The sequence below is a fragment of the Hemicordylus capensis genome, chromosome 4, assembly GCF_027244095.1.
Source record: "Hemicordylus capensis ecotype Gifberg chromosome 4, rHemCap1.1.pri, whole genome shotgun sequence".
NCBI lineage: Eukaryota > Metazoa > Chordata > Lepidosauria > Squamata > Cordylidae > Hemicordylus > Hemicordylus capensis.
The window spans coordinates 216,387,327-216,400,523 of record NC_069660.1 but is presented as its reverse complement, the minus strand read 5'-3'; the positions used below and the strand labels follow the sequence as shown (position 1 = coordinate 216,400,523).

Below are 13,197 nucleotides of genomic sequence, written 5' to 3'. Positions count from 1 at the left end.
CTCATTTGCTGAACTGAGCTACCTCAGCACATCTTCATTGCTGAGAATTGTAGTGAACATATATGTAGTTTTCTGTTCTTGTTTGGATGGTATCCATTTTACACTGCTGTCTGTAGATTATAGCACTTGGGGCTATAGCCAAGTAAGTCTGACTTGAGGCTATAGCCAGTTGTTATCATATTCCATTGCATTTCAGTTTTGTCCATTAGTGACAGGAACAAATCTTTGCTTGTCGTCGTATGAACTTCCTCTTCACTGTACTGCATACTCACACTTTTATTCTTAAAAATAAATAATGTATTTGCACAATATATCCACCTACCCCTCTGCAATAAACTTGATCCAATTGCTGAAAAGGGGGAGTTGTCCTTGTGATGGGATTGCAAAGTGAACAGACTGTAGGGCTGCAAGTCCAGCAAGACAGACAGGGGAGCCTGGCACAGAGATGTGCTGGCAAGTAATGAGGATGCTAAGTCAGGAAACTTAGAGGCATGGAAGCAGGAAGAGGCAGACTGAAGCCAGCTACAGCAGAGTCAGAGGTTGTATAAGTCCAGGTGGCATTCCATTGGCCCCCCTTGTGTACAAAATAGCTGCTATCTCTGGCTATTCCCTGATAACTGGGCAAAGAGGCACCTTTTAAACTAGTTTGTGTGTGTGTGTGTCCCTTATATTTAGTAAGGAGAGAGCAACTCTCTCTATTCATCCCAGCACAGTGTTCCTCCCAGTAGTGGTTGTTAGTGTTTCCTTGTGCTTCTGTTTAGACGGTGAGCTCTTTTGGGACAAGGAACCATCCCATCTTCTCTGTCACCATGGTGCTTTCCAGATTAGCCGCTCAAGAGCAGCTAAATGCCTCGTTCTGGCAAATCACATTCACAACATAAAACCTACAGGGGGAGCAGTCTCACAAAAACTTACAACCCAAACAAACAACACCTTTTAACGCCAGATATATGACATCCTAGCTCTATATTGCAGCAATTAAATCCGATTAAATTCAAAGCAAGGCACTGGAAATGTGAACGGCACCCTGTTGTCCACATAGGGACTTTGGTGTCACAACACAGGAAGTGTGAAAGCACACTTCTGAGATCCGCCGTGACCCCGTTGCAGGGTCTAATCTGGAAAGCACCCTTATGAACCCCTTTAACAACATTTTAAAATCGAAAAATGGCATATAAATATTCTTAATATTTCTTCTTAATAATAAAAAACTAAAGCAGTCATGCCTATAAGCAGCGTCTTCTCTTGGCAAGCTACCACACTGATGCAGAACATAAGGAGCCCTGGGTCTGGTTGGCAGAAGCAATATAAGCTGCAGACCTTGGTTCTGTAAATACATAATGTTGCAGATGTCTATAGAGATATAGAGATATAGATATATAGCCCAAGTACTGAGCCTCTTGTGCTCACCCCGTTTGTTCAGATGTACAACCTTCCCCCAATAATACAGTTCAGAATCAGCTTGTTTCATGAGGCCAGGTTTTTCCTATTTTACCATCATGAAGCCACTCTCATCTCCACTGCCTAGAGCAGTGTTGCAAATGGGGGGAAACAGAATGACTTATCTTTCCTAGCCTTACCTCAAGGCTGCTCATTTTCAGCCCTCCTACAGATGTTGGCCTACAATTCCGTCTCCCGTAATCCCTGGCGGAGACACACAATCCCGAGGAGGAGGAATCCCGAGGAGACATACAATCCTGGCAGCCGGGTTAAGGGTACACTCATGACCTTAACCCTGGCTAAATGCTGGGCTTAAAAGTAGGGTCAAGCTACTTTTTGTTTTTTAAAGTAGGGCTGGAGTGCCAGGATCTGTGTGGATCTTGCTGCTTCACACGCACAGTCTAACCCAGGTTAGCCTTAATACGTTGTTATGATGACATTGTAATAATGTTACTATGGCAACATTGTGATGTCATTTGTGGCAAAAATGTTTAAGACTTTTGAATACATCAAGGATCTGTCCCCAACCCTCAGGGACATATTTCGGGGAGGGGGGCATCAGATAAAAAGGAGGATTGGGGAAAATTGCCCATCCCTTTTGTGCTTCTTCAAGCATGATATTCATTAGGAGGAGAACCACAATTATTAGCTATCTGAGTGGAAACTATATAAACGTATAAATTGGCCTTCAAACACATTTAAAAAGAATATGTAAAAGATGGTACCATATCAATAATAATTCTAAAAAAATGCACAGGTTAAACATAGACAGGCAGAAACACCAGGTATGACTAAAAGCACAATGCACAGACATTTACAGAAACAGTACACATTTATCTACATTTCATCCTGCATCATGAATCCGTTTATTAGGAAACAGTACAACTTGGACAAACTTAATGTGAATTCCCTACAAATATATAAATCCTTGTAACATATACACATATACACAGAGACTATACAAACATTACAGGCACGACAAAACATTTTTTCTTGGATGGACTTGTTCACATCTGACTGAGTCATGAATTCATTACACTTTGTGGTTTACTGGTACTGGGTATGCCAGTTCATCTGACTACACATGTTTTACCACAAGCACTTTAAAGGAACAGTAATATTCTAAGAAATGCTAATTTTTAAATGCTGGTTATTAGTAATGGACAATTTATATTTCTTTAGAACTCTGAGTACTTTGCTTTGTAAAATATAGGAAAAAACAAAAAATCACCACCACCGCCACCCAATAGGGCATAATTTAGACAAAGTTAAGCATTTTAAAGTCCCATTGGTATCAATGGAAGCATAAACTCTTGCTAGCCCTCTCTCAGACTCTCCCACTGAAAATCTATGGCACTTGGAAGTGCATAGCTTTGACTGCGTTATGTAAATAGTCTGTTAATATTGAGATACTTTAAATTTTACATGACTTTTTGTGAAAAAGGAATATATCGTATTATTTCCTGTTTGTATACATACTATTCACAGTACTTGTTTTTTTCTTGCTCCTTGATAGGTTGCATGTTATTCTCAACACTATATGCTTGTTATAAAGTCCTCAGAGACTTATAAACATTAATCAACATTTGATTTATTTAAAATAAAATGAAAGAGGAAATATAATTATGCAGATTAACTCAATGTATTTTCTCATTTTACACTTAAACATATCTTCAATCTTGGATGTAGGAAGTTTGATCCTATTTTGCAAAACTGAAACTAGAGTTTTGAATTGTTTTAGTGAGATTTGGTGGGCCCCTGTTTTGATTCATGCTTCAATTTCTGCTCTTTGTTGAGTCTCTGAACAAAAAAATTTGGGGCAGGGAACAATTTTCTTATTCCTTTTGCTGCATACCACTTTGAGAACCTTTTTGATAAAAAGCATAATAAATAAATGATGTCTAATTAATTAAATAATTAATAAGTAGCTGACATCCACACTAGCACTGCAGTAGTAGCAGTGCTGACATTCCAACTAAAGCTGTGTCATCATGCGAGTGGGAGAAGGGAGATTTTCATCTATCAACCCCTCTCTCTGAAGCTCACTGTGCCTCCTGGACATATGTCCCCGAGGGCTGTTCAACCCTTAGGGACATGCTTTCAGGAGGTACAGTGGGCTCCACAGGGAGGGGCAGATAGATGAAAATTGCCCTCCCCACCTCACCCAATGATGCAGCTTTAGTCTGGATGTCAGCATTGTTGTACCAGCACAGTGCTAGTATGGATGTCAGCTAATAACATCGTTGTTGATGATGACTGTATGGCCATATAAAAAGAAGTTCTAATGAATTAGTTCATGTGGCCATAGTGGTATTCTGCCCCCAATCTATGTTCTAGGGAAAGCATGATTTCACCCCCCTAAAGCACTTTATAACAACCCTTTATATGTTCATTTTTCTTTGTTTTCAGCTTAGGTATTAAGATTACAATATAAACACTGCAACCCAGAGGGCCACAAGTGGAAGAAAAATGTGTGCATAGATGCATAAGCTCTTGCACAAGGTATGTGCACAAGGAAGTATGCGAACAGGCTGCTGCATGTAGAACAGATTCCTCTGGATGCCGCTTGATTTTCTTGCACACAAAAAGAAGCTGCTTTTTATGAAGAAGCCTGTTTCTGCATGCAAAGAGGCTCTCTCTATCGCAGGTAAGGCTTTGTAGTACTTTTAATGAACAACAGATATAAATTTGAGAAGAGCAGTGGGCAAAGATACACTCCTGCATTGTTGTGGTCCACACCTCTGGATAGCTGATGTTCTCCTTAGCAACTGTCCATCTATTTAATTAATTTCAATTTTAAGAACTATTACCCTTTTTCCATAGCCATTTCTTCTCATCACTGCGAGCATATCAAATGCTATGATGGAAGCACCTGTTTTCTTTGCGCATTTTAAAGACCAGGGCACAATCTACTGGGAAATCTGTGCAACCCCAATAAAATGTTCAATTACCCTATCAGATGTCTGTTCCTCCACAATTCAGTGGAGTTTATGCAGCAAAGGTTCCCAGATGATTAAATCCCAGAGCTGTGTAACCCATCAGTGGAAATAAGAGACAATTTAAAGCATAATAGGCATTTCATCCGAAATTGTTCCAGAAAGCCCAATTATGTATGGTTATATGTGTAATCTATTGGACATTAAAAAGTTACTACAGTGTACGATCAGGCACCTAGTTAGGCAATTGTTTTTGCCTCTTTCCCTTTCTATTGCTTAATCTTTTTAAAAAGATATTTCTAATTTGTTAGTAGAACAGGATACAGCAGAAGAAAACAACAATTCAATTATTCTTTAAAAAAAAAGAGAGAGATCACAAAACTCTGGTCAACATTCCTTTGATGGATAACAGTAATAAATAAGAATACAAAAGAGAAGTATAAGTTGACTATGCTACATCTATGGCAATTTCACATCTTTAATTGCTTATTCCATTGCAATAGCTGCTAAGAAGACATACAGTCCAGAAATTCATGGCATATACACTGGCAGAAGCCATAAACCATGAGAATAACAAGACTCGAGGGAACAAGGCTGACAAAAACTACCCCCAGGGTGACTTTCTTTGATACCAGTAAGTAGATCCCTAAAGGCAAAGAACTAAAATATAGCAAACCTAGCAACCAAACTAGGACTCGAATTGAAGTCTGGAAGAGCAAGGATGTACAGTTCCACACTGTCCAATTGTGGGGCACAGATGCAACAGAGTCAAAGCTTGTAGGCCTGTAGAATTCCACAACTGGGGTTGAGTTCAAGGTTGGGGGGCTTTCTCTCTGCACCTCCATGATGGTTATAACCAGACAATTTGAGGAAGTGTGAGAAGGGCTAACAAGAGAGGCCAGCCGTTTGGGAGTCAGTAACAGTTCTGTAGGATTGTCTGGTAGGCACTTCTTCCCTTTTCCTCCATAAGCCAAATTCACAAGGATGTTGTTGTCATCAGGAAGACTGCTGACCTCATCATCCGGCAGGCATGTCTCAAACCTACAGAATGGACAAACAATGACTCCCTGAGGAGAATCCCCAAAGTCTATGATCTTGCAAAGGCATTTGGCACATACTCTGTGGCAACATTCCAGAACTTTAGGTTTTCTCTGTCTCAGGTTATAGCGGTTGTAACAGATTTTGCATTCAAGCTCATCTGAGCCCTGGGACTCCACCGTATCCTCTGGCAGTAGACTGGTCATGTCTTCTGAATGTGCTTTAGGCTCCTGGTGATGTCAGCCAAAGACTGACAATCTTTTAACAACCTTTAACAAAGATTTTGGAGCTCCTTTCTGATCATTACAACACTCAGACCAGTCAGAGGAGGAAAGCACTGATAGTCTTCATTCATCTTCTGCTTTTCTGCACCACTTTCTACTTTGTCCTTCAGATTCAATGTCTTTCATATGTCCATGTGGAAAATAAAATATGGAGTTTCTGTAGAAAGGGGAAAAGATAAATGAATTCATATTATGTCTTAATTTGCAGGTTTGTTCAAAACCCATGAGGCCAGTGTCACTGAGATGTACCAGGCTATACTCAATTTACTTCCCCCTGCCAGGTGCTCTACTGGAGTTTTTCCTTTTTAGGTTCACAACAACTCTGAGATAGGTTAGGTTGAGAAATTATGTCTGGCCCAAAGCAAAAAGTTAGCTTCAAGACTCTGCAGGTATTTGAACCCAGGTCTCCAGAGCTGAAGCCCAGTATCTATCCACTACATCCACACCTAAGGTGTTGGCTGTTTCTTTCTGTCGCCCAGTCCAAACAAGCAGTACCTGTTACAGATGGATGCTGTGGAGATTAACACTGGGTGGGAAAAGCCCAAATCTCAGCACTAAAAGGAAATAGGCTAGTCGCTTGATTTCTGTATCTCAGTTAGAGATTTGCCACCATAATAAAACTTGCTTTTAAAACTCCTATTCTATTGATACTATTATTATAACTGTTCCACATAGAGGCTGTTCACATGAGCAGCCCTACCTAGGCTCGGGCAGCCCTACCCAAGCCCTACTGGGTAGGGCTGCTCGTGTGAAGCGCCAGGATTGAGGGCGATCCCAGTGCTGCCTCCCGGAGTAGCCCGGGAATTTCCCCCCTGGGCTTTTACACGGGTAAAAGAGCGCAAATGCATCCTTTTATCCAGGTCTGGGGTCATGTGTGTGGGCTCGGGCTGCAGGCAGCCCGAACAGACACAGAGCCAGGCACCTGGAGTGCCCAGCTTGAGGAGAAACCCCTCAATACACCGCACTCCTTGTGTGGTGCATTAAGAGACATCCAGAGGCTGGGTTTCATTTCACCACCGTGTTCAGCTGGAACAGAATTACAAGGGTTAAGAAGTGGTGAGAAATCAAGTGATGTACATGGATGCACGAACCATTCCTCAAAAGTGTTGCTTAAAACTCCTGCTTGCTTTGCCTTGCAGCACATCAACAGCATGGAAAAAGCCCAGTGAAACTATATGCGAAGCACAGCCTATTTTCTTACATCAGCATTTTTCCATGCACACACAATACCTCATCAATCTTTAAAGTATTATTTTCTTGTTCATAAGTTATAGCACACTTTGGATTCCCTTCAGTATGAATATTTCTTCCTTGAGAAATGTACATTCCTTACTGATTTTTAATCTTCTGGCCTTCTTAGGAATATTGAGACAGAACATGAAATTCTCTGCCACAAGATATGGCGACAGCCAGCTACTCGGATGGCTTTAAGAGGGGTTTGGATGAGTTCATGGAGGAGAGGTCTATCATCGGCTACTAGTCGGAGGGCCACAGGCCACCTCCAGCCTCAAAGGCAGGATGCCTCTGAGTACCAGTTGCAGGGGAGTAACAGCAGGAGGGAGGGTATGCCCTCAACTCCTGCCTGTGGCTTCCAGCGGCCACAGAACTAGATGCTGGACTAGATGGGCCTTGGGTCTGAACAGGGCTGTTCTTACGTTCTTAACATTCTTTCCTTCACAGGCCTCTTGTTCCTAAAGTATTTGAAATATTTTACTATTGATCCTACTTTATTATTTAGTTTTTGATTTATTCCCTGCTTTAAATGGTTACTTTCAAAAAATGCTTAAGCAAAGTCTAACAAGACTATTAATATCTGAGCGAAATGTGTCCATTAATAATGGAAGAGATGCACATTGTTAGAATATTTATTGATTTTTCCTAATCTCTTCAGATTTTCCATTTGTCAATAATTGTGTTTTTAATGTGCTAGTACCCAAAGAGACCCACAACATTTAAGATCCTTATCAGCAACTAGGTCTGATGAAGTGCCACTTTGAGGAGGGGTGAAGGGTGAGGCATGTTTAGAGGAATGAAGCATGTTTAGCAAATGTTTAGGGAACTGCCCTAATGTTTAGGCATGAAACTGAACTCACAAGAATGTAAGAATATAAAACAGGTATATTTATGCAAATATGCATTAGCAAAACCATTTCATCACACAACTTGACATATTCCCATCCCACATGTTTCTTTCCCCACTCCCCCGCTCTGTCTCTAAGAGTCACGCTTGGCCACCCAGTGCAGAATGGGCCAGTGGCACAGCATGGTGACCACACTACCCGGGACAGACTAAAGAAGATTTGCTGCCCCCGGGGGTGGGTGGGTGGAGGCCCTGGACTTCGGCCCTGAAGTCCAGGGGTAAGAGTTCCTCGGGTGCTGGCTCCTACCCCAAGATTAAGCCAGTGCCATGGTATAGAGCCATGCAGCAGCAGTGACTGGAGAATGGCCGTAGACCATGGGGGCACATTCTGCCACCTTCCAAAATGCCCCCAAAGCTGCTTCCTGAGGCTACAGCCTCAATGCACCTCATGGGGAGCTACCCCGGTAATCAGTTTAAGAGGGGTTTGGATAACTTCATGGAGGAGAGGTCTGTCAATGGCTACCAGTCGGAGGGCTGTGGGCCACCTCCAGCCTCAAAGGCAGGATGCCTCTGAATACCAGCTGCAGGGGAGTAACAGCAGGCAAGAGGTCATGCCCTCACCTCCTGCCTGTGGCTTCCGGCGGCATCTGGTGGGCCACTGTGCGAAACAGGATGCTGGACTAGATGGGCCTTGGGCCTGATCCAGCAGGGCTGCTCTTATGACATGTGTATACATTATCAAATATATATATACTAGTATTTTTCAGCCCGTTATACTAACGGGCGCTAGATTCCCCCCCCCTTTATTTCTTCTTCCTCCGCCCCCCCCCGATTAAGGGCCAAATCGGCCCAAACAACTGCCGCCGCCGCCGCCCTCCCGCCCGTCCTCCCAGCTGCCCGAGTCCTCCTCACCCCCCCCATGATTAAGGGCCAATTTGGCCCAAACAATTGCCGCCGCCGCCCGCCCGCCCGCCCTCCCAGCTGCCCGAGTCCTCCTCAACCCCGGCCCGTGTCAGTCGGGCGATCTAAGACCATATTCTGAGAAGGAGAGAGGAGCTCGCAAACAGAGCTCCTCTCTCTGCAAAGCCTCTGCCCGAACTGGCGCTTTGGGCGCAAAGGACGCCTGATGCATCCTTTGCGTCCATAGCGCCAGTTTGGGCAGAGGCTTTGCAGAGAGAGGAGCTCTGTTTGCGAGCTCCTCTCTCCTTCTCAGAATATGGTCTTTGATCACCCGACTGACTCGGGCAGCTGGGAGGGCGGGCGGGCGGCGGCCGCGGCTGCAATTGTTTGGGCCGATTTGGCCCTTAATCATGGGTGGGTGGGTGGGTGAGGAGGACTCGGGCAGCTGGGAGGGCGGGTGTTCGGGCGGCGGCGGCAGCGGCAATTGTTTGGGCCGATTTGGCCAACACGGCCGCCCGTGTCTGGGCGGCCGTATCTTTCTCGGTGGTTCTGGGCATGCGCTCTGCGCATGCCCAGAACTGCCAAGAAAGACACAGGCGGCACGGGATCACACTCAAGCTTATTACAGAGGATATATATTTTCCAGAACCATTGGTTCTATTCATGTGCAGTTCTATGCAATTTCAATACATTCACCAATTTTCACTCTTAGGATTAATTGACTAAGATGTATTTAATGGGATGATAGCCCTAACTCATGTCAGTTTCAGTAAAATCAATTGTATTTCTAATTACAAAGTTGAAGACCAGACAAGCATTTTCAAGATGAATACAATCATCTCCAAGTATGCTGGGAGACAATAAATAGGTATAACCAAGATGTTATAAGTGCCCAGGTAGCAGTGACACAATTAGACTAGAAGGAGAATCCAGTTACCTATTCAGTGATTTTTAGGACTCAAATATATATCTTATGAACACAGAACATCTCGCAGTGTCCCTTATTATAGAGAATGCCCTGCACTCTTCCCTCATGGTTGGAGTGTTTTCATATTTAAAGACTAGTTTTGCAAAAAGTCTCCATTTACAATAGACATCCTGTACATTATTTTGGGGACAGGGAATGCAGGAGTTATTTTCAACTTCAAACAGCCCTGTGCACTTAACAATTCTACTGAGGGGTTTGTTAACAATTAATTCCATCTCAGGGTCCTATCCCATTTTTTGCATAATGAATCAAAGTAGTTTGTTTCACTGTGCAGGGGTGCAATTACACAAATTGCATATTATTTAAAAATAAATATATATTATACCCACAACCCCAAGAGGAAGAAACAGGCATTTTTTGGGAACGTACTGGGACAATATAGATCAACTGGGCAGAATTGAAAAAGCAATAGAACAAAGGGTGTTGATGCAGACATACCTCAAATTTGACGTTAATCTTTTCTTCAGAGGCCCTTTTCTTCAGATCCATCTGCTTTTCAGGATTTTATTGATTTCATTGCCTCACAGACAAGATTGATGCCTTTCAGCATATGCTTCCTCACAAATTATATGTTGTCTCTTCTCCTGGCAACCAGAAGAAAATGAAGTACAATATTTACATGCCTCTATTGAAATGAACTGCAAAACACAAAGAGAGCTGATAGAAGTGCAGATCAAGTTCCGTTTCTGTCTTTAAAGAAATCTGTTGTGTTGTTTCCCAGTTCTTGTTCTACTGTACAGAGTTTTCCATTAATTCTCAGAAATTCATGATGATCCAGTTTTAGTTCAGTTTTTATTTATTTTAGCCACTAGCCATAACACATAGAGATCCAGTGAATTTTTTGCTAGTTCTTGTTAGTTTAGGTATTCTAAAGTAGCCAACAAAAAGTCTTGATTGTATACTTTAAAAAGCAGAAGGGAAAATGCCTTCAAAACAGAAAATAATTCCTGCTGTTTGATCATGAAACAAAGTATAACCCAGCATTAAAAACACAGAAGTGGGGAAGGAGAAGGCAGTTTTCTACATACAAGATGATGATTTTGTACTTTACACACTACTGGCTTCCTCAGGCATTGAGAAATTGAATGAGTCGTGCTACTGAGCTTAGTTTTCTTGGATGAGATTGCACTAGAGGATTACAACATCCATGAAATATCTGCTTTATTTACAAATATACAAGCACAAAGCACAAGTGGAGGCAAACAGGCATTCCAACAAGGCAGAACAATTTGGGCAGCCTCCAAAGCTGCACCCTACTTCACTCCCCTAGCTAATGTCATTCTCTCTCTCTCTCTCTCTCTATCTCACACACACAACTACTGCTTCTCTCTCTTTCCCTCATGCACACATGTCCCCTCCACATACATACCAAAGCGGTGCTGCCTTCTCCAAGCTGTAATGGATAGTTTCATTCAAAAACACAGAGAGATTGGACATGTTCTCACAATGGGAAGTTGGGAGAAGGATCTTCCAATCACCCAAAAATAGACTATGTGGGCAGCAGAAAGGTTGGATGAAGGATTAGGAAGTGATTGTGTGGGAGGAGCCATCCTGATTTGTTGGCACAATCTTCTCTACCCTACATCAAAGATATGGTTACTCATGTTGCCTGCCCGCACTGACTGACCAGGATGGCTCCGCCCATATGGTCACTTCCTGGTCCTCTGCCCAACATTTCTGCTGCCCATTTTTGTAAGCACACAGGGCTCCTGAATCTTGACTGGAATTTCCTCGGTCCAGTTTCCCTTCATGAAAATACACCCATCTTGATGAAACATCAACCAACCACCCTAGACTATTACCTATCAATCTATTTATCAAAGAAATGATTGGACAGCATCCATAACACCATCCTGCCCTTCTTCTAAGGAGGTCAAAGTCACACTTTATCTTCACAACAAATTTACTCGGGTAGGTTAGAAAGAAAGACAGTGACTTAGCCATCACATCACCACCCAGTAAGTTTTATAGCTGCCTGAATGATATTTTGAAATTGCATTTCTTATATCCAAGTTCATCTTTGTAGTCACTGTTCTGCACATGGCTCTACCAAGTTCTAGTTCCAGTTCCTAGCTACAGGGGCAGAGCTACCAGTAGGGCCTCTCTGTACCTCGGGTCCGCCACATGGAGGCTGCCACTGTGCAGGTGGTTGCTGGAAGGAGTGCCACGTCCTTGGACTGGATCAGAGGGGCTTTGAGTAGTAGCAGCAGCGGCTGTCAGGCTGTAAGAACCTTAATCTACTTTTAAAAGTGCCCTCTCGCTGCCCCCCAGCCACCCTTTAGAAGACTTTTCAAGGATTCCTCCACCCCTGTGCTTGTATAGGGGAATCCTCACCAGATTCCCTTTACAAGCACAGCCCCACCCAACTGCCGAACCGGTCAACCATGAACCAGGCTCAGTTCGGTTTGATCGCAGGCCGGACCACCTCTGGTCCAGTTCATGATTGAACCAGTGACCTGTCCCAGTTCAAGTCAAACCAGTTCAGGATCAAATTTATTTATTATTACATTTACATTTAAATGGTTCATGCACATCCCTAGCACAGGCTCATCTTCACTTTTTGTCCTAGGGCCTACAACAACACAGGCTTACGTGGCCTAGTATTATAATTTTACATTTTATGTCCCGCTCTACCTCCAAGGGGCCCAGAGCAGTGTACTACATACTTAAGTTTTTCATCACAACAACCCTGTGAAGTAGGTTAGGCTGAGAGTGAAGTGACTGGCCCAGAGTCACCCAGCAAGTATCATGGCTGAATGGGGATTTGAACTTGGGTCATGTGGTGGTAGTGGATTAGTGAATGCAATGCTGCCATTCCTTCTGCTGGTGACAGAAATGCTATGGCATAAGAGAACATAAGAACAGCCCTGCTGGATCAGGCCCAAGGAAGCCCATCTAGTCCAGCATCCTGTTTCGCACAGTGGCCCACTAGATGCCGCTGGAAGTCACAGGCAGGAGTTGAGGGCATGCCCTCTCTCCTGCTGTGACTCCCCTACAACTGGTACTCAGGGGCATCCTGCCCTTGAGGCTGGAGGTGGCCCACAGCCCTCCGACTAGTAGCCAATGATAGACTTCTCCTCCATGAAGTTATCCAAACCCCTCTTAAAGCCATCCAGGTTGTTGGCTGTCACCACATCCTGTGGCAGAGTTCCACAAGTGGATCACGCGTTCTGCGAAAAAGTACTTCCGTTTGTTGGTCCTAGACTTCCTGGCAATCAATTTCATGGAGTGACCCCTGGTTCTAGTATTGTGTGAAAGGGAAAAGAATTTCTCTCGGTCCACTTTCTCCACACCATGCATGATTTTATAGATCTCTATCATGTCTCCCTGCAGTCATCTTTTTTCTAAACTAAAAAGCCCCAGCTGTTGTAGTCTTGCCTCATAAGAAAGGTGCTCTAGGCCCCTGATCATCTTGGTTGCCCTCTTCTGTACCTTCTCCAGTTCAACAATATCCTTTTTAAGATGTGGTGACCAGAATTGTACGCAGTACTTGAAGTGTGGTCGCACCATAGTTTTGTATAAGGGCATTAT

The 13,197-nt window shown here is 43.4% G+C and overlaps 1 protein-coding gene across 4 annotated transcripts in view; it reads right to left on the bottom strand.

The window, feature by feature from the left end:
• Positions 1-2,278: 2,278 nt before the first annotated feature.
• The window catches only part of RNF182 (ring finger protein 182), a 68,269-nt gene continuing 57,350 nt past the window's right edge, over positions 2,279-13,197 (bottom strand). For 3 of the 4 annotated variants that reach the window (XM_053250117.1, XM_053250119.1, XM_053250118.1), the window contains exons 2-3: positions 10,105-10,250; positions 2,279-5,855 (exon numbers count right to left, since the gene is read on the bottom strand). In XM_053250117.1, the coding sequence (XP_053106092.1) occupies positions 4,883-5,620 (738 nt within the window). In that variant the 5' untranslated portion in view covers positions 5,621-5,855; positions 10,105-10,250 and the 3' untranslated portion in view covers positions 2,279-4,882. Of the gene's footprint in view, positions 5,856-10,104; positions 10,251-11,776; positions 11,898-13,197 lie in introns of those variants that run through there. The other variant, XM_053250120.1, reaches the window with a different exon arrangement.